Below are 25205 nucleotides of genomic sequence, written 5' to 3'. Positions count from 1 at the left end.
ACCTCCCACACTACTGTTAGAGACTTTAGGTACCACAAGCAGGCCTGCATCCTGGGAGCGCAATGTTCTAGAGGGGTAATATGGCACTATGAGCTCTTTAAGATATGATGGTGCCTCACCATTAAGAGCTTTGTAAGTAATGATGAAGGATTTTAAATTCTATTGTAGATTTTACAGGAAGCCAGTGCAGAGAGGCTAATACAGGAGAGATGTGATCTCTCTTCCTAGTTCTCGTCAGCACACGTGCTGCAGCATTTTGTACCAGCTGTAGAGTTTTTAGTGACTTATTAGAGCAGCCTGATAGTAACGAGTTACAATAATCCAGCCTGGATGTAATGAATGCATGGACTAGTTTTTCTGCATCGTTTTGAGACAAGATGTGTCTGATTTTAGCTATGTTGCAAAGGTGAAAGAAGGCTGTCCTTGATATTTGTTTTATGTGGGAGATGAAGGACATATCCTGATCAAATTATTGCATTAGATTTTTTCTCATGGTGAGTTTTAAAACAGGCAATGACTATGAAATATTTAAACGCACTGTACACTGACGGTCTGCTGGAGAGAGCGAGAGCGAGAGGGAGAGGGCACCGGTACATATAAGAACAGAACTGCGGAAATAAGAGGAAAACTAGTCATGATGTTGAAGCCTGATGTAGCTCTCTGTAACTCTCAGGTTTATCAATAAAGTGTTTGAACTAAACTGCAGCCTGGAGTCTCTGTTAACAGAGACAGACGGAGTGACAGTGTCAGACAATGTCCGCTTTAATAATCGCACAGTCCCGGAACATATACGAGCATGTCCAGTCTTAAAAGCTCGGTTTTCTCTACTACTCTCATTTTAGAACATGCCATGTCTACGTTTCCCTAACTCACTTATTTTCTCCCGCTGTGTCTCTGTAACTCCTGTCAGCTGGCTCTGCAGTCTGTATTCTCACACACCCACTGGGTCACTCGCGATGTTAATCTGATTGGCTCAGTAGCGTCACACGAGTAGCGTGATGATTTACAACGAATGCATTAGTCTGCGAGTTTCTTGGACCCCCAAATTTACCCGCACCTTTTTTTCCAGTGCGCAAATGATCTAACGTTTACGGTAATCGTAATGAAACCGCTCTGAAGAGCTGCTGGTAGTGAATTTGGGGCAGACTGCGGTCTCATGATCAGACCCGTAGACATATATACACGTCTATGATCAGACCCATGAAACATACGATACTTTTATAGTAATTATTCCCGGTAATAGACTGAAGGTATCACGAAGGTATCCTTCCGGATTTCAAAGTAAAGGACGACGTGAGAAAAAAACAAAAAAACATTGTTTCCATAAGTAGCTCAAGATACATATACTGCTGAACTAAGTACTTCCTAGACTACTTGTATAACTACTATGAAGTACTTTTACTGTGTACTTTTCGAGTAATCCTGTGTCAAAATCCTTAACAGAGAGCAAGAATAAGGATACTTCACCCAACTTTGATGTGGAATAAAAACCTTATTTTCCATAAGTAGTCCAATATTCATATACTGCTGAACTTAGTACTTAGTACTAGTACCTTATTACGCCACACCTGTGAGGTGGATGGATTATCTCGGCAAAGGAGAAGTGCTCACTTACACAGAGTTAGACAAATTTGTGAACAATATTTGAGAGAAATAGGCCATTTGTGTATATAGAAAAAGTCTTAGATCTTTGAGTTCATCTCATGAACAATGGGAGCAAAAACAAAAGCGTTGCGTTTATATTTTTGTTCAGTGTATCTATCCATCCAACACATGGCACAAGATACATGTTTCTCCACGGATGTATTTGAGTGAGGACATGTTGCTCCGCCTCTTTATAAGTTTTTCTCTTAAGCAGAGCTCGATAGAACGTCAGTCCCGATGTGTTTCTCCAACTTTACATGTTTTATTCATTTATGGAGGATTTTTCATTCTGAAAGAAAGACTGCGACTGAAATACACTAAGAATTTCATATTGTGGATTTAATGTATCGTCGCCCGAAGTTTTAAAGTGAGGTTTATTTTGTATCCGGCAGTGAAGGAAGGATAGTTTCCGTAGAGTTTTTTTTTCTTTTTATATAAGTTGTTTTAGTTTTTGTTAGCCATGCCTTGTGAAGGGAACGGTATGTCAGGTAAGCGTTTTAACAGAGCCTTCTCTGTTGCTGCCCCCTCCCTCTGGAACTCCCTCCTTCATCACCTCAGACACTCTCCCTCACACTCCTCTTTCAAAACTGGTCTCAAAACCCACCTTTTCAAATCTGCTTTAAATCTGTGACCATCTGTGTTTTTTCTCTTTTTTATTTATACACATTTTAACTTTTTCTGCCCATTGATTGTTTTATACTGTATTTTGCTTTTACTGTCTTTGCTATGTTGTTTTTACATGTAAAGTGTCTTTGAGTACCTTTTAAAGCGCTATATAAATAAAATGTATTATTATTATTATTATTAAAGCAGCCTTTTCAATTAGTGGTATAGTAAAAGGTAAGATAGGCTACATAAGCTGACAGTTATACTTTTCATTGCTGCCTGTTATATCACTCATAAACAGATAAACAGAAATATAATAATTGGGATTACCAGAGTTTATAATAAATCCAGTCTTGTAACATCTTTAAGGTGTAATTTACGTAAATGTACACTTTTTAAACGTTGCTTTTATTCCACAGATGAAAGGATAGGAGAAGCCCTGATCAAAGAGTAAGTTTCCTTTTATTACCTGTTTTTTTAAATCAATTATTCCACACACTGATATTGTTTTAGTAAAAGAAAAAAAGTAGGAGAAGTCTATTACTGTTGCTAAAAATATGACCTTTAATATGCTTTATATCAGGGCTGCAGCCAACACATATTTCCATTTTCTTATAATCTCTTTTTGCTGCCTAAAATAGGATAGGATATTTTATTCTGACCAATACATCCAACTCAAAGCTGAACACACGATTTAATGCAGGTACTGCAGGTGCAAGGTACTTACTATTATCCTCTTTCAGGTTTGTTGTCAAAAAAATAACATTTGTTAACGATAATCTGCATTTTTAAGAGCGTAGAATAGGGTGGGGACGTTATACAGGTACTACCAAGTTGACCTTACCAATATCTGTCAGATAAACTGTTGCACTTTCAACCTGCTACGTTTAAATATTGTAAAATGTTTATCAGTGCCCAGACATCTTGGTTACAGTTGGACACTTACACACAGAGTCTAAAATGTGATATGAGGAGACACATAACTTTATGGGCAATTTTTATAGCGTCATACATATCGATCGAACTAAACAAAAAGGTCTTTAGTGGAAGAAGTACCTGTAATTGAGGCAGGAATAGGTAAGAGTTCCGATACATAAACTTAGGATTCCTCTAGTCCTAGAAACTGCTGACATTTTGAAGAGTGTATTGTCCAGGTCAGGGGTTGTTCTTGAAAAAGACAAATATGTCCATAGCTCATCAGAATAAAGAAGGTGTTTCCAATTGCATTTGCTTTTTGGCAAACATAAAAAAAAACAGATCTTCTAAAATGTCTGAATAGAAAATGTATTTAGGCTGTTAGGTATATGAGTTGGGTCCAAACCTAAGCAGATATACAGTTCAGTCTTAAGCAGTGATAAACCAATACTAACCTAATGGTAGTTATTTTGCTGGTTAATTCATCGTTCCTTCAGGAGGCAAGGAGAGTGCAGTTAAAGTGAGCAACACAGTAAACAGAATTCATGGGTTACATTTTCACTTCTCCTGACCTTCTAAACAGTCGCTATTTAAATGTTTAAAGGACCATTCATTTGATAATGTGTTTGGTAAATGATCACATTTGTGTTTTCCTTCACATAAATAAAGACATTTCTACCACAAGTTAGTGCATATAAACATGCCAGAATTCACTAAAAAAGTTTAAAGATCGATTTTTCTCCACCCTTGGTTGCAGAGGTTGCTCATATAAAGCAACTTTCAGTTTCATTTCACAGTAACACTTGGCGCTCTTTTACAGTAAATCACACCTCTTGTAAACATTACGTACACACCTATGTATCCATGACTCATTTGTGGACGACAGTAAATAATTATGGTCACTAAAGTGAGTGATGTTTTTTAGAAATGGGTGTGTTTACCTCCGGAATGTTAATTCTTTCCAGCCATCTTAAACATAGTAGGATGGTCTGTAATTAAGTTCAGTATCACGGTTTACAAAGTTGCAACAAAACTTTTTGCAGTCTTTGTTTGCACAGCAGAAAAGGCAGGTTAAGCAGATATATTGTCAGCAGTATGATTGAAAAACACGCATTGGCTGATGAAAGTGTCTTTGTTATATCACTTGCTAGCTTTTGTAAGCACTGCTTCCTCTTTTCTATTTCTATTCAAGTAAACAATTCATTTCATTTGATTTCCAAGATTATGTTTTTGTCACCCCCCATTTATGATTCAATAATTATCATAGATCAATTATCTAGTGATCATCAATTATAACCCTTTCTATAAAAAAAAAGGATAAAATATCTATTTCACTAAGTAAGAGATGATCCTGTTGTTATAGTGACACCCTGACAGGGTGACGCAGGACCGCATTCAATTCTGCTATAATAACCAGCTCACTGTAAATGGTAAATGGTAAATGGACTGTACTTAAAGAGCGCTTTTCTAGTCTTTGCGACCACTCAAAGCTGCTTTTACACTACATATCACATTCACCCATTCACACACTGATGGCAGAGGCTACGTAAAGTGCCCAACTGTCAATCAGATAACGCATTCATACCCGTTGGCTATGCCACCGGGAGCAATTTGGGGTTCAGTGTCTTGCCCAAGGACACTTCGACATGTAGCCTGAGGGAGCTGGGGATCGAACCTCCAACCTTCCGATTGTAAGACGACCGACTCTACCACTGAGCCACAGCCGCACTGTACAATCTCCTGCTTATAACCTAAACAATTTAACACAAAATATTAATTTGGGCATTATGTAATGATTGAAGAATTATTTCATTTCTGCTAAAAATATAGTGTTTTAAATCCAGTTGGAACTGGGTCCAACAGTAAACTCTGTAACCTTCTTAAAATGAGCCGTCTTAGCTGTTTTAACTCACATTAAACTAAACATTTCTCCCGCGAATCAGCATAATCCTCAAAGGAATGAGGTTTTCTGCCTGTAACTGTCAAAGTTTGTTTCCTTTTCCTTTACATTAACTTATACTTAAAAACAGCTGTAAGTTGTTTCCTCTTGTCTTTTTCAACTTTGGTGATATATCGTGTAGCTTTTTGGTGCTTTCTTCTTCCCTTAACTGTTTATGTCTTTATGGCCCCACTATCAATGGTTCTCATAGATATTTTATTATCGACAGGCTAATGTTTAATGTACAGGACTTCTTTGTCAGATTGATATGATGACATTGGGTCCTGAGAACAGGTTCAAAGGCTGAGTCCCTCGCAACGGTCCGTCTTCATAGCAGTAGTATGCTATACAGAAAGAGCAGAACCACAAAAACTAAATGGCCAACATACAAAACTCAAGGCTTCATAACCACATTCCACAACACAGTGTGTGACGTCAGAGTGGCTAAGTCCACTTCCTATAGACAGTCTTCAAATGTAGTTTCTTGACACAGTATAGGGATCGTGTCAGTGGTCAGTTTGGGAAAGGAGAGTTTGTTTGACAGTGCTGTTCTGTTCTAGGGTCATACAGGAGAAACTGAGGGACGTGCCCTCAGAAGAAGCCCCACCCCTCACCCTGCTGGCTGTAGATCTAAAGACCGTGCAGGAGGAGAAGGTGGTGAGCCAGCTGGGCAAAATGGTCCGCATCATTGGCGACAGGGTAAAAGATGACAAGGAGTTCCAAGAGTGAGTCTTCCAGCCATTTGACCTCAGAGCTTGTATCTTGTGTGTTATAAGTGCTTACGTTTTTAAACTTGGGTTTTGTTTTAACTCCCTTGTGTCTCTGTTGCAGTGCGATAGATGGGATGGTGCGTTGCTCCGGCTCTAAGTGGGACAGATTTAAGGAAGTGGCAAACAAAGTGTTCGAACATGGTATCACCTGGGAGAGGATCGCTGTGCTTTTCTATGTTGCCGGACAGATGGCTCTTAAGGTGGGTTCTTAGGCCAAATAAATCCAATTTTATTTTCAATTACCATTTGAGCTTCTAACAATTATTGCGCCACATTCTGTTTTCACAACGATGATCTTGTTTTGACTTGTGTTATAAATGGAGTGCACCACTTTCCTTCACTGCAGTGTGCTTTGGCTTGTCCTTGTCCAAATGCATTCATAGTCTGTGATAGACAAACAACACCTTCTAGACCAGTGGTTCTCAAAGTGGGCTCCTAGGACCCCTGGGGGTCCGCAAATCATAGCCTGGGGGTCCACGAAATAATTATAATAAATTTATGATAAATTATCAAATTGTTCTGTATCATTACAAACTGCATGTGTGCAGATGACAACCATTTGCACCAATGAAACAAGCATAATGTGTCCATTACTCCCACCCACGTTAGCTTTGGACCAATAGGAAATTATATGATTGTGACACATCATCACACATGTCGCAACGAGCCATTCCTGGCTTTCTTGCTACTATTCATTTTCTAAAATCTTAATTCTGAGTATAAATGCTGTCAATTTGAGTCCACAAGTAATTTGAATAAAATGACCTTCTGTTTTAAAGTATATAAGTGGTATTAACATGATTCAAATTGAAATGTTTTTGTTTCTCACTATGGAACAGCTCTGAAGTATTTAGGTTGATACGTTTTACAATACAAACAGTTCCAATGGCATCTAAGAGTGCAAATGGTAGAAAGCATATGCTTAATCGGTGTTATGATTATGAGGTGGTCCTTGGAAAATGTTCTCCCCTGTAAGGGGTCCCTGGCCCCAAAAAGTTTGAGAACCCCTGTTCTTGACGGCATAGGAAAATCAAACTCATTTAACTTCTTGTTGATTGCCCGTGTTTTTTCTTTGTGTGAGGGATCTCTGTAACATCTGATTCTAAATTTTGTCACGGAACAAGTCACAAAGTTAAAATATTTTGAATGTTGGTATTCTCTGCCTTCCTCATCTAATTTACCATCTTGCTTTATTCCACTGAGAGTACATTAGGTTTGTCACTTATCATCTGCCTGGGTTGATCTACATACAGCATCTTTCTCAAGATCAGAACATGGCTGTGAGCGAAGCTGCCTCTATGCTATGTGTATATTGCTCATCTTTTTTAGGCTAGGATTCCTTCAGTGTTCACCATTAATAAGGTTTCTACCGAGAGCCCTATTATCCGCAGAGGTCTCCTTTCGAAAACAAACAGACCAGGTTGTTAGACCGAATAAAGTAGTTTGCTCAAATGTTTCATTGTCCTTATAGGCAACTGACAAACATGCGTCTTGAAGGTAAAACGTGGGATCCATGGAGGATAATTTAGAGGTTTGTTGTGGCGCGGAACGTGAAAAATGTGAAAAGATAGTCTGCGCCTTATATTTAACAGCCAAATCCCATCTGATCGACGAAATGTTCTGTTGATTAAGCACTGCTGTTATGTAGAATACATACTGTTTCCAGTGACTGAGCATTGTGATTGGAATTAACATCTGTCTGTTTCTGTTGTTCATCTCTGTGTGTTTGTGTGTTCATCAGTTGGTTGAAGCTCATCTCCCTCAATCAGTGAAGGAGGTCCTGAGGTGGACCGTGGATTTTTTCAAAAACAATCTACTGGCTTGGATTCAGGAACATGGAGGATGGGTATGTTGAGCCGTCATTTCGTCTGCATTGTTTTCCAGCGCACTTTTATCTACGCTGTTAGTTTTGTGTTCCAAGTATATTGTTGAAACACTAAGAACTTTGTACATTTTGCCTCACTTTAACAAAATATACAGCAGTGTGGAACAAGCTGTTTTCAGGATAATGGATCGTGGTATAACGTAAACACAGATGTTGGCATTGGATGACATGGGGAGTCAGTAGGGAAGGATGGGAAATGATGTCAGTTTGAGCAGTAGGGGGAGCTGTTTAACCACTTAAACCACTTAAAATAGTTATATATATTTTATCTAATGGACATAGTAGAGGTGTTTAAGGGTCCAAAATGTGTACCCCATCCAAAACTGACCCATAGAAAAGCTACCCCAACCTGTCACAATATAAACCAACCAATAAAATTCAAAAAAGTAATGTACCTATTTTCTGAAATATTATCTCCTATGGGTAACAATGATTGAAGACATGGTAAAAGACATTTTTTATTGTAGTCATAAAATGAAATAATGTTTTGTAACTCTAAGAGACCAGAAGTAATAAAAAAAATAGGTTAAAAAAAGGAGAAGAAGAAATAAGAGAAACATACCAGGATAAGTAATTCAAAAAAAGAGTATATATAGCAGATTAAATAAACAAGATAAATATAGACGGATAAACATAGCAATATAAAGAAGCAAGATGCATAAACAAGGTGACTTCTGCTGAATCATGTGATAACAGCTGTCTTTCCACAGATCAACAGTTTCTCGGATCTGGCGGTGGCGTCAGTGAAACGCGTGTCATCAATGGGCTCAGACCGCTTTGGATTTGTCCTTGTCTTCGCTGCCGGCCTGGCTATTGGAAGCTTCATTTCTTGGAGAATGACAAGACAGCTCTAAAGCAGACAAAAACTCACACATACACACACTCAAACACACACCCATTTACTCCAGACCTGGGTCACGATTGGCTTTGCAAATATTTCTAGGCATTTACAAATTAGCTTGTGTTTGACTTGAACCTAAAATGTTCTTCAAATTTGTCATGTTTTGACAACGTGTCAGATCTGAATTCACATACAGATCACATAATTCCACAAGGTAGTTGAATGGTAAAATATGTGCAACCCATTGACACACTATTTTCTTTTTAAAGGACAGAACCAATATGTGATATTTGAGACCAATACTAGAAGCCATTTAAAGGGAAAAAGTCCCAGATGAACTGAGTCAGTGCATTATGCATGGATTTGACTATGCTATAGGAACCCATTAACCTGCTTACTTGGACAAATTACTTAATTAGAGAATATTTAATATTATTTTCAGGGATGAACTTTTTCCGGATTTAACGGAAAATTATTGGAGGAATTAATCACATATATTGGCCAAAAAGTGAGAAGATTATTTTCCTTTGAAAAAATGTGAAGATGTTTGTTTGTGTCACCTCAAGTTTTGCTGATTTTGAAAGGACATCGGTTCGCCATCTTGGCTGTTTACTTGCAGTTTTGCGGTAGAAGTGGCATAAGCCACAGGCTACAATTTTAAAGGGTGCCTTGTTTCATAATGAAAGCCGCAACGGGTCATCTTTCACCAAAAAAAGTCAGAATGAAGTCTAAATGTTGAGAATAAAGACATACTTGCAGGCATAAAAAAATAATATTCTAAATATAAATTATTAATTATGATTAAATAATGAATATAGAAAGAGTATATAAAGAAATTATGTACAAAATTGATGTGTTTAAAAAACATTTTGCTGCCACTGCTGTTAAATAGGCATTAAAGTGACATTCAGTTAAAATAGGAATTCCTACTTACATCTGTTCCTGAAAATTCATTCTGAAGAAACAACCCATTTCTTTATTCATTGTCACCCTCTAAGTTAAATTAGTTCTGACACATGACCATGAAAGATTGTGTAAGGTTTTCTTCTCTGAAGAATCTCTGCACTGTAAATGTGATTTTTCCATTTATGAAGTTTCAGACTGTACACAAAGTAAAGGAATATTAAAGCCATGTTTTAAAGTTCTACTTTGAGCAGTTGCCTTTCTTTATAAATAGCTTGATTCAAATAAATAATCAGCTATATTTAGGATTGTCATTAAAAAGTGTGTTGATCTTTGAGTTGGTACTTGGTGCTATCAGTTTTGATACATGACATTAATTTTTTTTATTATCACACCAGGTGTGAGCCTGAAATCGATCATGTGTTTGGTCCTGTGTTTGTGCTTGTATTTCTATTTGTCCACAGGTGTTATTTATGTTCACTTTTAAAGGATTCTAAAGGATTATTACAAGGAATAATGGAAGAGTAACCCTATTACATATTTGTAAAATACAAGACAGAAATGTTTTAAGATTAAGAACCAAGCATGTTGAGACTTGTTGAGAGTTTTGCTCCTCGTAACTCTTCTGCTGGCACGGCTGCAACAGTGACCGGACTTCCCAGCAAATGGACCGTCATAACTTTTACCTAGAAAACCGAAAATTGCTCCAATTTATTGAAAGTTAGATGGTCTCAATTATGTACAAGAACAGAAATCTTCTGAGATTGGGGGGGTCTGTATTCTGATATCCATGTGGTAGGCCTATAAATGATTATGTTAGCCCAAGCCATGACCTTTACTTAAACCCAACCAAGAACATACAACATTTGCCAACCAGCCCTAAACTGAGTAACACTAACTTAAGTTTCACAAATATAAATTCTGACCTTATAATGGCACCAGATGAAAAGTCAGATGATAAATTGTGAGGCTATTAATCCAATAGATTTAAAGAACCCCCCCCCCAACAAGAAAAGATGAAATCACCAAAGTCATTAGGCTTAGTCCTTTGGAAATCTAGGATATCTGTAACAAAGTTAATGGGAATCCATATAAAAAAAACATATAAAAAGTGCAGTAAGTACAAAATGTGACTAAAAACACCATAGCAGACAACCATAGGAAATAACTATGGCCTGCGTACAAGCAGTTTCAGGGCTCTACTGATGGAGGTTAGCTCAAGCAACTGTATCACAACACATTTACTGACATTTTTTGACTTTTGCCTTTATTTATAGGACAGCTGAAGAGAGGAAATGTGGGGAGTAGAGATCGAGGGATGACATGCCCCACATTATTGGCAGACCAAGAGTCGAACCTGCGATCAGTGCGTCTAGGACTGCAGCCTCTGTACGTGGAGCCCCTGCTCCACAAACTACGCTAAACCAGCGCCCCACATTTACTATTATTTAAATGCCAATAATGTCACAAATTCATATCAAATTATTTTGACAGCGTATACAGAATTTTACAAATTACAGAAGTTATTTATTGTTTGAAGCCTTGAGAGCTTTGGGATTAAATTAATGTGATTGTCATCAATGCAACAACAGTGATAACACTGATACAAATGCAGAGGATGTTAACTGATAGGGAAACCAATATCCAGGTAGGTGAATTATTGAACCAGACTTCATTAAAAGTGTATCAATAAAAAAACAAATTTGAACAAAATCAATGTCAAATTAGCATTTTTTTTTCTATTAACACAATTTAAGCTGAAGAATACAACAACAATGTAGTTACTGCACTTTGCTTTTTCCATCATTACAACTCTTTAAAGTAGTGCAAAAGCGATGTGCAGTAACTACAATTTTGAGGTCAAAGGTCAAATTGTTTTGGGGGATAAAAATTACTCCTTAAAAATGATCTATTCTTCATGAATATGCAGTTTATGTGAAATATCACCTATTGGGTTAGTTAAAACACTGTCAGGTCATTTTTATCATTGTTACCCTCTGAGAAGATACTGCAGTTCGGCTTTTAAAGACAAAAATGACAGATATAATGAACATTTAACTGTCATAAACAATCTTGTCATTTTGGTCGACTTTGAGGGACTGACAGCTTTTTTTTTTTCAATTAAATTGATACGCTGCTCATTATAAAATGATGTGCTCAATGCTCTGAATGTCAGCTTCTGAGTTTATGAAAACTGTCAAACAAGCAGCTATAAAAAAAAAAGACACAAGACACAAAAGGGAAATTTTGGCATAAGCTTTTAATATTTTTATTAAGTTTTTGAGGTTTTCTCTTTCAACTGAATTATTTTGTTTTTTACCAGTAGTTTTTTGTTGTTGTTTTTTTTTACTATTATTCATCTGTTTTTTTATTTATCCTATCAGTAAAGGAGAAGAGTTGCTCAGGTAAATCAGCATTCACAGTCAAACCTTCATAAGTTTTAACAATATAACTTTTTTTTTATAAGTCTCTTTTTCACAAATGCTGCTGAATTATTACAGTTTCACCTCTTTTGTTCTTTACATGTTTCAAAAATAGAAAAGGTAAATAATAAACATTCCATTGAAATATATTTTATACAGTTCTTGATTCTTTTTATTTAATTTTTCTCTCTCCAGTGTAGTGACAATAAAATTATATCCAGCATCCGTCTTTTTCCGCACAAACCCCGTTCATTAATTGAGGGAAGCCTCTCGTCTTTCTGTCTCTGTCGTCCTTTTTTAGTCTCTGCCTCTTTCTGTTGGACATAAAGCAACCAATCAATTGATGGATCTTCAACCCATCAATTGGTCAACTGAAAAAATCTATCAATCAACAGTGATATCAGAATCCTTTAACATCTATCATGATGAATAGCTGCATCTGGACTTTGAGCATGATGCTTTTTTTCTTTTTTTTTTAAATGAAAGTCTGCAGCATAAGAAAAGTGAATGAGATAAGGCACATAAAACTTAGCACAAGATTGACACAAAAACTGTGTAAAAAAGGCCTTAACAGAAAGGTAGAGAGGCATGTGATGGGTAGATGGTTAAAAGAGAAAATTTCCATGACATCAGCATCATTGATTCAGTAAATAGTTGTTAAAGCAGAGTCACACGTAAAGAAAAAGATGACCCAAGAATATTCTTAGCACTTGCTCTGAATAGTGACGGATAGATGAAGACCCTGCTTGACTTTCAAAACAAGCACCAAACCCTTGACAATGGTGCTATAGACTCATGAAACTGAGCCTGTTTTGACTCAAGAGAGAGACCACATCACACTCTGCTGCTCTGTGAGAAGTGGTTATGCAAGTTACAAATGCCCATGCCTGTATTAGTATGAAAAAAGCATAAAAGAAGTGAATAAATAATTCATTTGTGTTTATGTCCCACTCTTGACAGAGAAAGGAAGAGTGGAAGATCAGAACTTTTGCTTTTTTAGACGGAGGAGAGGCTTCCCTTGACATGGCCATTCACATAAGGTAAGTCATCATTTTAAAGTTTCCCATGCATGCATTTAGAATTCATCTTCAAAAATAGGATATAAAAACACTGGAACAAGGGATGCAAAAAGAAGCTTCTTCCTCAAAATAACTGAAGGAGGAGGAGGAGGGGGTGGAGGAAGAGGAGGAGAGGACAGAGGGGCAGAGGAGAGGAGAGGAACATGGGATGGAGGAAAGGTTGCTGCAAGAAAACGCAGACTGGAGTTTTAGAGCTAAGTTTGCTAGCTATAAATTGAAACAAACGGGGCTTGTCTAGATTGATCATAAAAATGTCATTCTTTACCTTTGTGATAGAAGGTAATAGTATTATTAACTCCAGTTCTGATGACCTGCTTTACCAGTGATATTTCATTGGGGAGTTTAGGATAGCTAACTCGTTTATCCAGATAATGTAGGCTTGGAAACTGGGCTAAAGCTAGCTAGCCTTGGTTAATTTAACTGAAAGTACACTTATAAGCTTTTCAGAAGACTATCTAGAGAATATTGGCTGATGGAGATGGGCAAAAACTATATAGACTTGGTCAATTTAACTGGAAGTCCACTTGTTAGCTAATCTAAGGCCTAAACTTTAGGTATGATTTAGGCTAGCTAACTAGTTTATACAGATAGCGTAAGCTAGTAGAGCTTTGTGGAAAAACTAGCTTAACCTAATTAGCTAGCTATACAATGGTCTTGATATAATATTGATATGTTATTTGATTTAAGGCTAGCTAACTAGACAGTGTAGCCAAGTAGACCAACCAATGAGATTACCTCTGGCTGCTTGAAATAATTGTATAGAGAACTTTAAAACTCCAATCAGCATTTAAGAAGGTGGGTGGGGGATGGGAGGTGACAGTGGGCAGAGCAGCTTCTCTGCATCATGTCCTGATATGTTTAGTTGTCGTTTGGGTTAAGTTGCACTATTGGTTAACTCAGTTGTCAGTCTTTTCAAAGGGGCGTGGCTTAGCTCAGGCTGCAAAGCATGCTTCCTGTCTTACACACAAGCCATTTATACAGACACGCAGACATACCAGCACACACATAACAAAAGCCAGAGTCCCTAAAAAGAGCTTGTACCATTATTGCTGTCTCCACTACACTGCAGCAGAAAAATCAATGTTTCTTTTTATCTTTCTACAATTTTAATCACTTCTTCTTCTTTTACTGACCTATGCTATCAATTATGTCATATTTAGGTTGGTTTCTCAAGCAACACGCCTTAAGTGTAGAGGGAGAGGGGTGTTATTGGTTGGGTACGGTCGATCACATTGTTATTCATGGCATTTCTTTTTCATACATTCCCAGACCCCGATACTTGGGACATCCACTATCTTTGCTTTGACAGTTAAGTGTTCTCAAAGTGAACTTATGACAATTGTCATCTTAGCAGGACACCAGAGGATTAAACATGGAACATATTTTTCAGCCTTTCAGTGTAAATAAACCACTTTGTAATTTTTGCATTTGGGTGCTCCTTTGTTGCTAAATTGTGAGTAATAGTAATACAGCCTCTAGACAAGATGTCATCTCCACTTCTATAAAACGTAGCTATATAATTGTGCGCTTGCGTACAGTATTTCTTTCGTGAGGATAAATGAGTTTTGAATGGCGAAAGCACAAAGCCTGTGGGGCGAAGAACCAGGTTGGACCATTGATTTCTGCCAGATCTTAACTAATCAACCTATTCTTAACAGGATCCTTCTTTGTTACACTTTGCTACAAAATGTTTGACAATGGCTGCTGTCAACTGAGCACATGTTGAAAACAGAAAAATTGGCAACTAATGACAAACATTATCAGTTTAAATTTTAGGAGTTGTAAGAACAGTTTTTGGAGCTTAAACTATGCTTGGATTCAGCTTCTAGAATGTTGAAAATTTTTTTCACAGAGGAGATAGTAAATTAATAAATTGATGAAGTGCCCCTTTAATGCAAAATTACATTTGAACTAGTGACTTTTATAGCCATTTGGTAGCCAATTGCAGAAAAACTTGGGACATTTGTGTTGTTAACGTTTTAACATTGTTGGCTCAAACACACAGAGTTATTGCTACACTTAAACGTTCATGCTTCACATCTACGATGAGGGGTTAGGGCCAGCGCAGAAGTTCCCTTGTGTGCATACATTCTGCTGTGTCAGGTGTATAACCAGTTAAGAATCAGGCTCTTTTTTTCAGATTTCTACAATGGTCACCTTTATCCCCCCTAATAAAACCCCCCAAAACCACCACCCATGACCAATCTCTATCTAATATGACAATGACATGAATCCTGTAGCCCAACTGGTGCATGCATAGGCTCTCTTTATGTTCATTGCATCCTTGAATACAAAAGCATTTATCGATGCATTGTTATAATCGTCATGATCATAATTCATTATAAGTGCATGTGTAAAAAAAATACAAAATATATGATATGTTAACCAAAAACTACAGTTAAAGTAAATGAAAAAAAAGCAATATAAAGCAATATAAATCAGCAAAATCAATGACACCTTAAGTTGCGTTCAAATGGCATCGTTACAGTACAGTACATGCTAGGCGATTATTATTTTTGACATTTCTGTAGGTGTACTTTATACCCTTTGGAAGACAAGTGAAATATAACATCAGAACCGGTTCCTTATCTTACATGTTTCACAAAACAAACTCCCTGGAGGCTTCCTTCAGTGAGGATGGATGACTGGAAGCAGAAATCTTTTTTGAGGCTTCAGGTAGCTTTGTAGGGATCCAGATCTATCATTGACATGATAAAATAAGCATTTGAAATAAATTGAAACAACTTTCCTGAAAATACATACTGCAGCATCATTAAATCTCGACAATCTACCTCAAGATTTATGATGCCGTATATTCCTGAGATACGCCCTGTTTTCGAATTGAGTTTTGGCTATTTGCTTTTTGTTATAACTCCTCCGGAATAATACAGACAACAATGTGTGTCAAAAGAAAGAAAGAAAAATACTGTTAACTTATTTTTTCTACTATGGATGGATTATGACACAACTTGCCCCCTCGGCCAAAAAATGGTCCTCACCACTCTTACAATGGAGCGAGACACAAAGACTGAAAAAGACACAAAATGACTGCACACACACAGAGACATTATTTTGTAGTCTTCTTGTTAAGGTTTTATGTGTGTTTGTATTAATTTAGATGTCATTATAATTGTCTTTCTGACATTTTGCACATCTAAATAGTTGCTTTGAATATTTCTGCAGTCATTTTGTGTCTCTTTTTTGTCCTTTTGACCCTCTTTGTCACCTTTTTGCTTCTTATTGTAGGTCTTTTAAGTCTCTTTTGTACTTGATTGATTAAAACTAAACCACTGAGCCGAGACCGATTCAGTTATCCATTCATGTCCAAACTGTTTGAAATAATTTTGCCCAAGTAGTAGGGCTGTATGTTCTCACAAACCAAATACCAATTAATACAGAGCAAGAAAAATAAATAACGAACATTAATGCTCACATGAGATGCACAGTAAAGGCATGAAAAGACAAATTATAACAAATAACAGTGCAATACAAATCCAGATATATTTTTTTTAAAATAACACATTAATCCAGTTCCTACTCACTTTCAGTCCACCCAAAGTGCTTCCTACACCTTTAAAGGCATCATCATCTCCCTGTGTGACTCCGTGTTTATCCAGTTTCTCTGAATCTGTCCACAGATTGTGAAACATTCTTTTTCCCTCTGCTGTTTCTGGTAATAGGGGTGCTAGGCCAACCCTATCTGAACACATAGAGCCAAGATGGCTGCCTCTCATCCATTGATGCTAAATCTGTACAGGTCTTTCTTCTCGCCTAGGGAAATCACTAGCTTATAATAGCAGACTCAACCCATTTCAATGTTAGAGCACCCTGTTGTAATAGTTTGACCACAGTGTTGAAATGAGACTTTCTTTGGAGTTGTAGCGATAACCTCACCAGTTTTTCAAATGGGGTCTCCATGCTACAGGTTGAACCTTTCCCTCTCTTTGATGAGTTTTCCCCTTTACTAACAGGCTAATCCCATAGTTACATGTTTTTGCTCACCATATGATATTGTTTTTAGGGTAATAAAAAGTGTTGTCACGTCTGCAGAACTATACAAGTTTCAATGTTTAACTCCCACTGGAATGAGTGCATTACGTTGACTTCAGCAGTGTTTATGATGTCAGTGTGTTCCAATTTAATGGAGTCATGACCCTGATATGCTCTGGCATTATTTGTGATGCACGTTAATAAAGCTAATCATTAAAGCTGGCTTTAGCCGCCAGTAAGATTTCAATATTGCAATGTCTTATTTCCCAACTTCTGTCAGTAAATAAACACTGAAGCACAACACATTTTAACTGAGTGATTTCATGGCTACATTGCAGCTATCACAAGTAGGGTAATCAATCAACGTGGACTTTAACAGAAGTTCAGAAGGATCATTGAAGATGAAGACAAAAATAAAATCTTACATGGACTGTCATTCATTATTGGATATTTACCTGACAGAGTCAAAGGGCAGATTTGGCAAAGCTACACCATGGAAAGGCTACTGGAGCAAACAAACATGACGCTTCCATGAAGCCCTTGGATCTATTGAATCACATAACACAGGGGGAGAACATTTATAATTCAGGAGTAAAGTAAATACATGAAATGTTTGATTCATCTATTTTTTAGAAAGCTTTGAAAATATGATAAAATTTTTAGTTCATTTGGGCAAATCTGGGCCAAATTGGATTTCAGTTTAACTTCTGCCTGTGTTTAGTAATGCTTCCAAGGTACATACGGTAAATCACAAATCAACCCTGACCCCATATGGCAGGAATTAATGTAAACCCATTTAAGTTTATATCACTGAAGGGGCAGATGAAGAGGCAGCCATCTTTTCTCCCAGCAGTACACAAACATTCCTCACTCCCTGTGTGTGGGGAAAATAACTTTACCTGTACCTTTCCCTCACTTATCCTTCACACCAGATTTCAGAAGACCATTCTAACCTCGAGTGTGGTACTGCCTCAGATATAGGGGTCAAAAAAAGTTCCATGAACAGAAAACAAAAAACAATGGACATCTCAGAGTTGACAGCACAGTTCAGTTCAACATCATCTTGATAGTTCTGGGTCCAGATTATGACACAGACATACACAGCTGCCGTTGGAGAGAGTTACGTATAAGGGTTCTGGTAAAAAGGCTACAAGAGGAAGAAGAAAGAGAAGAGGAGGAAGAAGCAGAGTATCAGCCAGGTGAGAAGTAGAAGTAGTAGTAGTAGTAGTAGATGAACTTGTAGTAGCAGAATAAATACTTGCAGTTGGGATAAGTCTTCTTGGATTTAGAGGGTTGGAGGGTCTTCTAAGATTTCTTAGACGTTGCGACCCTTTTTTTCTTCATTATTTGGGTTTTGTCATTAAAAACAATTTTTTAACACTATGTTACATTTTTTTTTATTTATTGCATATAACATAATTTTTTGTTGAATTTTCATGTTTAAAATCTCAATTACTAGCCCTGTTATTCATGGGGGGGAGGGGGGGGGGGGGTCAGAATGGCTTGCAGAAGTCATGCAAAATATTCATGCTGGTAAACAATGTCATAAAAATGCATTTCTAATTTGAAATCATTGCCATTTTTTTTTTGTCCCTGGAATAGTTTCTCAAAGATGTTCTCGCGCTCCTGCTGAATTCCTGCTTTCTTTAAAAAGCCTCTATCTTCTTGCTACACATACCAAGAGGTTATCAAGTTTGGTGGTCTGCAGAACCTCCTCCCCCCTCCCTCTTTTCCTTCAGGGGGGGACGGAGCTCCTCCTCATCCATTATGCCTTCTGAGAGAGCAGTTTGCTGCAGGATATGCTGTTTTACACATATAAGCAGCCAGTTGGGGGGGTGGGGAGGGGTGGGGAGGGGTTAAACGTAGCTTGGATGATGATGACGACTTTGCATTGAAATTGCTGGGAGGAAAAAAAAATGTCTCTCTCTCCCCCTTTCTCATGGACTCCTTCCCTTCTCTCTTCCCCCCTTTTCCAACCATTGTGGCTTTGACTGTCTTTCTTCGGGTTTTTATTGGTTTCATTCATGCCATGCAGTTTTGCTAAAGAGGAGGAGCAGCAGCAATGCTGAGATGCAGGAAAGGACAGGTCAAGATACCATGAAGACCCGAGAGGGAAGGAGAGAGTGAGAAAGAGAGAAAGAATCACATCTTCGTTTCCAGTGACACATCCTTTTTTTTTTGGCAGATGTAAGGGCCAGTTTTGTGTCTCTGAGGGGTTCTCTTCACCCCAACTGGTACATCCATCTGTGTGTCTGTCTTTGGGTTTAGTTCCATCACAGGGTGGATTCAACTGGCTGTTTGACATTTGCTGAGATCCCTGTATTTTAAGCGATCAGTTAAACTTGAAGTCCCAAGCTGTCAACTGTCTCCTGGAAGATCCAGATATTATCAAATAGACAGGATCATGTCAAATATCCGTGTGATATGGCTAATGTGTTCTGATATGTATGAGTAGATTTCAGCCTGCTGTTAGAGGTCCTGTAGCTCAGCAGAGATTAGCAGGGCAGCCCGGCCTGCGTAGCCACGTGGAAACACTTGATCAGACTCTGCTGGAGCCGTTAGACATCACAATGGACCACTCCTCACCTTGCATAGTGCTTTGAGTGCCAAAATAATGGATCATACACTGGAAATCCACAGTTGTGAATGCAGCTTCTTGAAATAAAAAGCAAAAACACAATTAAATTACAGAAGTTGTGGACGGAGAGGGCATTCTTGTTGCATGGATTTCAAATCCAAGTCGGTCATCGGCCCTCTGGCTGCTACGCTGGGAGCATCCATGCTGTGATTTGCTCTGGAAATCAGCCCAGAAGAAGCCTTTTCTTCACAGGGATCATCAGAGAGGTTGCATATGAATGTGTCACGCAGATGATGAAATGTCCAGGTCAGAGTGTCAGCAACGGTGATGACTTGTATCATATTCTTTCTCTTTTCTCTCTATCTCCCTCCTGTTTTGTACAGTGAATCCCGTCAGGGGAGATGGAGGAGCAGTGGTTAAAAGTTTATTGTTTCCCTCTTCTTTTAGGGAAAGGGGGAGATTAGAAACTTAGCACTGAAAGGAAAAAGAAAAGAGAATTTAGTGAGGATCTGAAGTGAATAAGTAATGACTCTTGACCCTCAGACACCAGACCATGGCATGAGATTGATCTATTGACGCACAAAAGTTCACCCAAACATCATTACTTCACAGAAAAAAATGTGTAGTCGTTGATAAAAGCTATAGACAATTCAGATCCAGAATTTGGTAACCATAAAATGTCATTCTGTTTTTTTATTTTTTGGCTAACAGCCAGGTCTGGTGCATATCATGGTCAATTCAGTTCATGAAACTGGTGGGTAAAGTAATGTTTTCTTTGATTTCATAATGCTCAGACAGACAGTCCTGGAGTCGGATGCAGCAGCTGTTCACACTAAGTTCTAACAGAAGTTGTATCCAAAAAAACAAACAGATTTCTTACTAAGAGATTAATTAAAACGGTCAAATTTGATTTGACTGTCAAAATTCTGAGTGAAGAAGAGGCCTATAGTTCATACCTGACCTGAAACTTCATTAATGCTACTTAATAGATTTAAACTTCTTATGCTAAAGTGATCTCCACTTGCTTTTGATTTGTCAGTGCTACAGATATTTTATAGATCTACACATTCCTAGAGTCTTTACATTTTTTAAGTGCAACCTGATTGAGCTAAGAAAGGACTTTATTTTGAAACTTTATAGGTACTTTCATAATAGCTGGTGTAACCAAATGTGGATCTACTGGTTCTGAGACGTCTTTGACAAAGAATCAACTTTACCTACAGTGCCACCAAAGGCCGCCCATCTGTCGATTCCAGGAAACAAAATGAGCAAAACTGACATCATAACTTAACATGATTATTTTACCCACCATTACATTAAAAAAAACTTTCATCAAGGTGTTTTGATCTTCATTTCCTCAACTGAACTGGAATTTAGAGTTTTCTGAGGTCCAGTGTGGAACCACTTTGGACATGGGCCTGTTTCCCAAAAGCATCAACACGCTGTAAGATCACTTGTTTGTTGTACATCATAAGTTGTATTGGTGGAAGCAACGTCCTGTTAGAGTTTAAAAAGTGTTGTGTGTGCAACAATAATTAACATTTGCTTAATATTGTGAAACTGTCGCAGTTTTGTTAGATTTAGGCACAAAAAAGCAGTTATGACGTGGAAAAATATCAAGCACACGTACATTAGTTAAGTACTGCTTTATAGAAGTCAACATTGACTGTTGGTTTTTATATAAGAATGAAACAAATTTGATCCCAAAGATGCTTTTGGCAAAGAGGCCGTGGGATTTCGCGTCATGTTCTAAATGAAGTGTGAAGTGCCATTGTAGAAACCTTTCTATCTTAAATTCTGCTGCAAAACTTCCCGGACAGGCTGGAACAAGAAGATAAATTTGTTTGACTTCTACAATGGCAGACTGAGCATTTCTAATGATCTGTACTTTCAGATTTGCTCAGTATGGAACAACATAAAACTGTACCCAAAGGCAAGGAAATGATAGGCCAAACCATCACTGAAGCAAAAAAAAAAAAAAAAAAGACAAATCACTACAAAGCTCACCCAGCACAGCTGACATGCAAGGACACCAAGAACACAGAGCTTAAATGTGACACGCTAACATTTCTCTCCGTCTCACACACAAACACACACAGATACATTCTGCAGAAGTCCTCGGAGGGCTGCTCAGTCCTCTGATCTAACAAATCTTGGATGCTAATTAAGAAGCTGATGAGACCAAGAGACGTCGAGGTCGCAAACATACTGTAATCAAAAGAAGTCAGAGGTCAAACCAGAGGACTGCAGCCAACCAGGATTAGGCTGAAATCCAGACCAAGAGATGAGAGTGGAACATCTCAGCTGGTCTGTCCTGCACATTTACAGACCAGACCTTGGTCAAATGTCAACGATTTTAACTCCACTTCCTTCAGACAGGAGTGGTTTGCTAAGTCATTCATTTATTTATTGCAAGTTTATTTCACTCTGGTGCTGTTTGTGTTTGCCTGAATGACAAACCACAATCCTTCTGCACCTGTGTGGGATTAAACAAGCCGGGGTGTTTGTGAAGGCTGTTTGACCCAGGTGTGGTACACACAAAGGAAAGGAAAAAGAAAAAGATAGGAAATAGAGTGCAACACTAAAACACAAAACATAAAACAAAATGTCACACCAACACAAAACCACACATAGGTGAGGAAACACAACACAAAGAGCAAAAAACAGTGCACAAAGAACAACAGTGAGGTACACATTCTTACATGGAGAAGTGATTTCGCTTCTTTCTTTCTTTCCTCCTCCACATCATCACCACACTTTTCTGTCTTCCCAAAAACTTTTCCTCCTGAATTTCCTCCCTCTGACGCAGCTCAGCTGACAGTCCACTCAGAACACTCATTACATACCACATTTCAGCCCACCCACCCCCACCCCCAATCTACAGTATTTTTCATTCATTAAATGTCCGTTCCTGTCTTCCTCCTTGGTGAAATCCAGTGTTCCTTTTTTTGGTTTTGCTATGAGATACTTCAGGGTGGGAGAGGTTGGGGGTGGGTGTGGGGGGTGGATGGTGTGTTTGGGGGGTAAAGTCTCACAGGGAGAGGGACACAGTTATTGAGAAAAAGGGTGGAAAGACAAGGGGACTACACAAGGAGAAGACAGGAAGCACAGTTGGACAAGGAAAGCAAAACAGCATTTTGGAAGAAACAAAACAACAGCAAAAACAGAGCACAGAAGAGAGGAAAGGCTCTTTTTTTCTTTCCCTGCCTTTTGCAGACATACAGTACATCTTTGAGGAAACATGGGTGAACAGGAGAGATCGAAAAAGAGATACCTGAGTTGTGAATGGATGGAAAATAAATAAAATTTGGCAACAAGGGGAAGAAGCTTAAGAGGAAGCAATAATTTGAACTTGTTTCGAGGGACGCCTCAGCAGTGTTGTGGCTCACAAGGAAGTCAACGCAACTTCTAATGATAATGAAAATGTGATGATTTGATTGATTGCAAATTTGTTTTGTCTAATGCACCACTAAAGAACAATCATCGCCTATTACAATCACCATCATTGATTGCCTCTCTGTCTGTGACGAGGCAGAGGAAGTGCGACACACCCACCCACAACCCGACTCCCACGCCTTTAGGCCTGATTTTATGGTTGTGCGTTGAATCTATGTTTCCCCACACAATGTTATGAGCCTTTATACCTGTGCACTGGTGTGTCTGCGTCGCTAGGGAATAAGACCGCAAAACACTCATTTCCTCTGCAGTTTTGCGGACTGATCACAGTTGCGTGTAATTATATTTCTCAGAAAGTGCACTTCAAGATGCGGCATCAGCTCTGCTGCTATGCCGCACCTTTAGCTTATATACAGAGTAGATTCAACACAAGTATAAATCAGGCTTTACTATGCCCCTTGCTACAAAAAGGACCGAACCAATTTCAAGAGATACTGGGCTGAACAAAATACTAACAGTTTTAGGTCCTTATAGACATTTGCTTATTGACAACTTCAGATTAGGGTATGTGGGGCCCTCCAGAAAGGTGTTGCATTGGAGGTTGTTTGTATGTTTTTAAGTTAGCTGTGAAACTGTTTAGGAGGCCCAGTTAAACCATGTGAAACAAGTTTACTGCTACAGGGGTGAGGCTGTGGTTGTCTTACTTCAGGGAGGTCTGACACTTGGGCTATTACTGTATTTACTTACATGGTGAGTATTCTCAAATACATTTGCACTCAATCAAGGTTTGATCAAACTTACATGGTCAGCCAGGTTAGGGTGGGTTTGATCAAAGGGGGCCTGCAAGTCACTTTTGTCAAAGGTCCCCTGATCCTCATCCTCTGTGGGAGGTTGCATTGAATCATTGCATTCTCACACTGCAGAGGCATCCTTCCTCTGAACTCACAACGCAAGTGTAGAGAACAGGAAAGGACAAAAGGAAATGGAACGTGACATGGGCAGTATGAAGAAGGAGACGAATGAAAGGATGGACAGGAAAATTTTGGTAAGGAGGTGTCTTGGGAGGAGAAGAGTCTCTCCTCTCTCTTGCAGAAGAGGAGTTGAGACAATGATGGAAGCAGCTGGATTTTTTTTTAAGCATTAGTTCACAGTAACTGCTTCTTTTTGCATATATCTGATAAGCGCAGGGCTTTCAGAACAGTTCTCTGTGAAAAGAGAAGCAAAAGAAAGAAGAAAAAAATCATAAGCTACGATTGTTAATATGTTTCTCTTATCATAAGTCTCTCAAGATCGATAAGAAAGCAGCTATACAAGACCTACTAGAAACATAGCCCCTACCCGTCCTGCAAAAATAAACTTTCCCACCCCCACCCAGCCCCGTTACAGTACCTAACATGGTCTCTTCTGACCAATAGCATCATAGCATTTTGGCATGCATAATGTCAGCCCGTCCCACCTCTTGCATTCAAAGAGGTGAAGCTCTTTTGTCCTGCATGCTTTGTTAGTGCATATGTATGCATCTTAAAACACATTCATACACACTCTTAGTAGTCTAAGTGTTATATACACATTTGTTAAGCTCAAGACTAAAATCTTATCAAATCTCCTCACATTATTAGTCATATCAGTATCATTATTGCTTGCGATGGAATCCCCATGCAGATTCTTCTAAAACACAAACTTTACATATGTACATCATCATGACAAAAGACACCAATCTCAGCGGCCTGGAGGAAAATGACAGACGCACTGAAAACGAGTGGACGTTTGGAAGTGAGGGGAGGATAGGTAGAGGATGATATGGTAGGAAACGATAGACAGGATCAGAAGAGAGACTGGCATTTGTGTTTACATCTGTGTATGTGGGTGTGTGCACGTGTCTGTCTGGTTTGTATTTGTGATGAAAAATCAAATCCTGAACATCGGCTAAGTTTAAAACCTCCAAGTCTGTCATTCGTACATGAGACAGGATTGTGTTGGACGTCTGATGCCCCGCTTAAGCAAGAGTTGAAACAGGAAACCCTGTATGACCATTGATCAGGCTCACATAAGGTGAAAGGAATAGCTCAACATTTCAGACAAAAAGCTTATTCACTCCCTACTCAAGAGTGAAATGAGGCAGGTATGACAGTGTAGCATTGACTTAAAAAGAAACTAAAGTGAACATAACACCACCACATCCAAAGTGTTCTAATTCAATTTTATCCATAAACTGTACATGATAAGTGGACTTGGA

At 38.4% G+C, this 25205-nt stretch overlaps 1 protein-coding gene across 1 annotated transcript; it reads left to right on the top strand.

Moving 5' to 3' along the window:
• The first annotated feature begins 1849 nt into the window (after positions 1-1849).
• Positions 1850-9745, top strand: LOC138602908 (apoptosis regulator BAX-like). The gene is made up of 6 exons (XM_069674531.1): positions 1850-2132; positions 2670-2700; positions 5665-5829; positions 5936-6074; positions 7616-7720; positions 8470-9745. Exons 1-6 carry the CDS (start codon positions 2105-2107, stop codon positions 8611-8613), a joined length of 612 nt encoding a protein of 203 aa, XP_069530632.1. The 5' UTR covers positions 1850-2104; the 3' UTR covers positions 8614-9745.
• The last annotated feature ends 15460 nt before the right edge of the window (positions 9746-25205 follow it).

This window comes from Semicossyphus pulcher, unplaced genomic scaffold, assembly GCF_022749685.1.
Source record: "Semicossyphus pulcher isolate SPU_LCO1_2020_fin unplaced genomic scaffold, fSemPul1.0.p SCAF_23, whole genome shotgun sequence".
Lineage (NCBI taxonomy): Eukaryota > Metazoa > Chordata > Actinopteri > Labriformes > Labridae > Semicossyphus > Semicossyphus pulcher.
Note: the sequence above shows the minus strand (reverse complement) of the source record. Positions and strands in the feature narration are given on the sequence as shown.

Bases quoted from the DNA above. Each gene is read 5' to 3' on its own strand.
- LOC138602908 (XM_069674531.1), top strand. From the start codon at position 2,105: ATGCCTTGTGAAGGGAACGGTATGTCAG. The intron at 2,133-2,669 runs GTAAGCGTTTTA...TTTATTCCACAG, and splicing joins TGAAGGGAACGGTATGTCAG to ATGAAAGGATAGGAGAAGCC. The intron at 5,830-5,935 runs GTGAGTCTTCCA...TCTCTGTTGCAG, and splicing joins GATGACAAGGAGTTCCAAGA to TGCGATAGATGGGATGGTGC.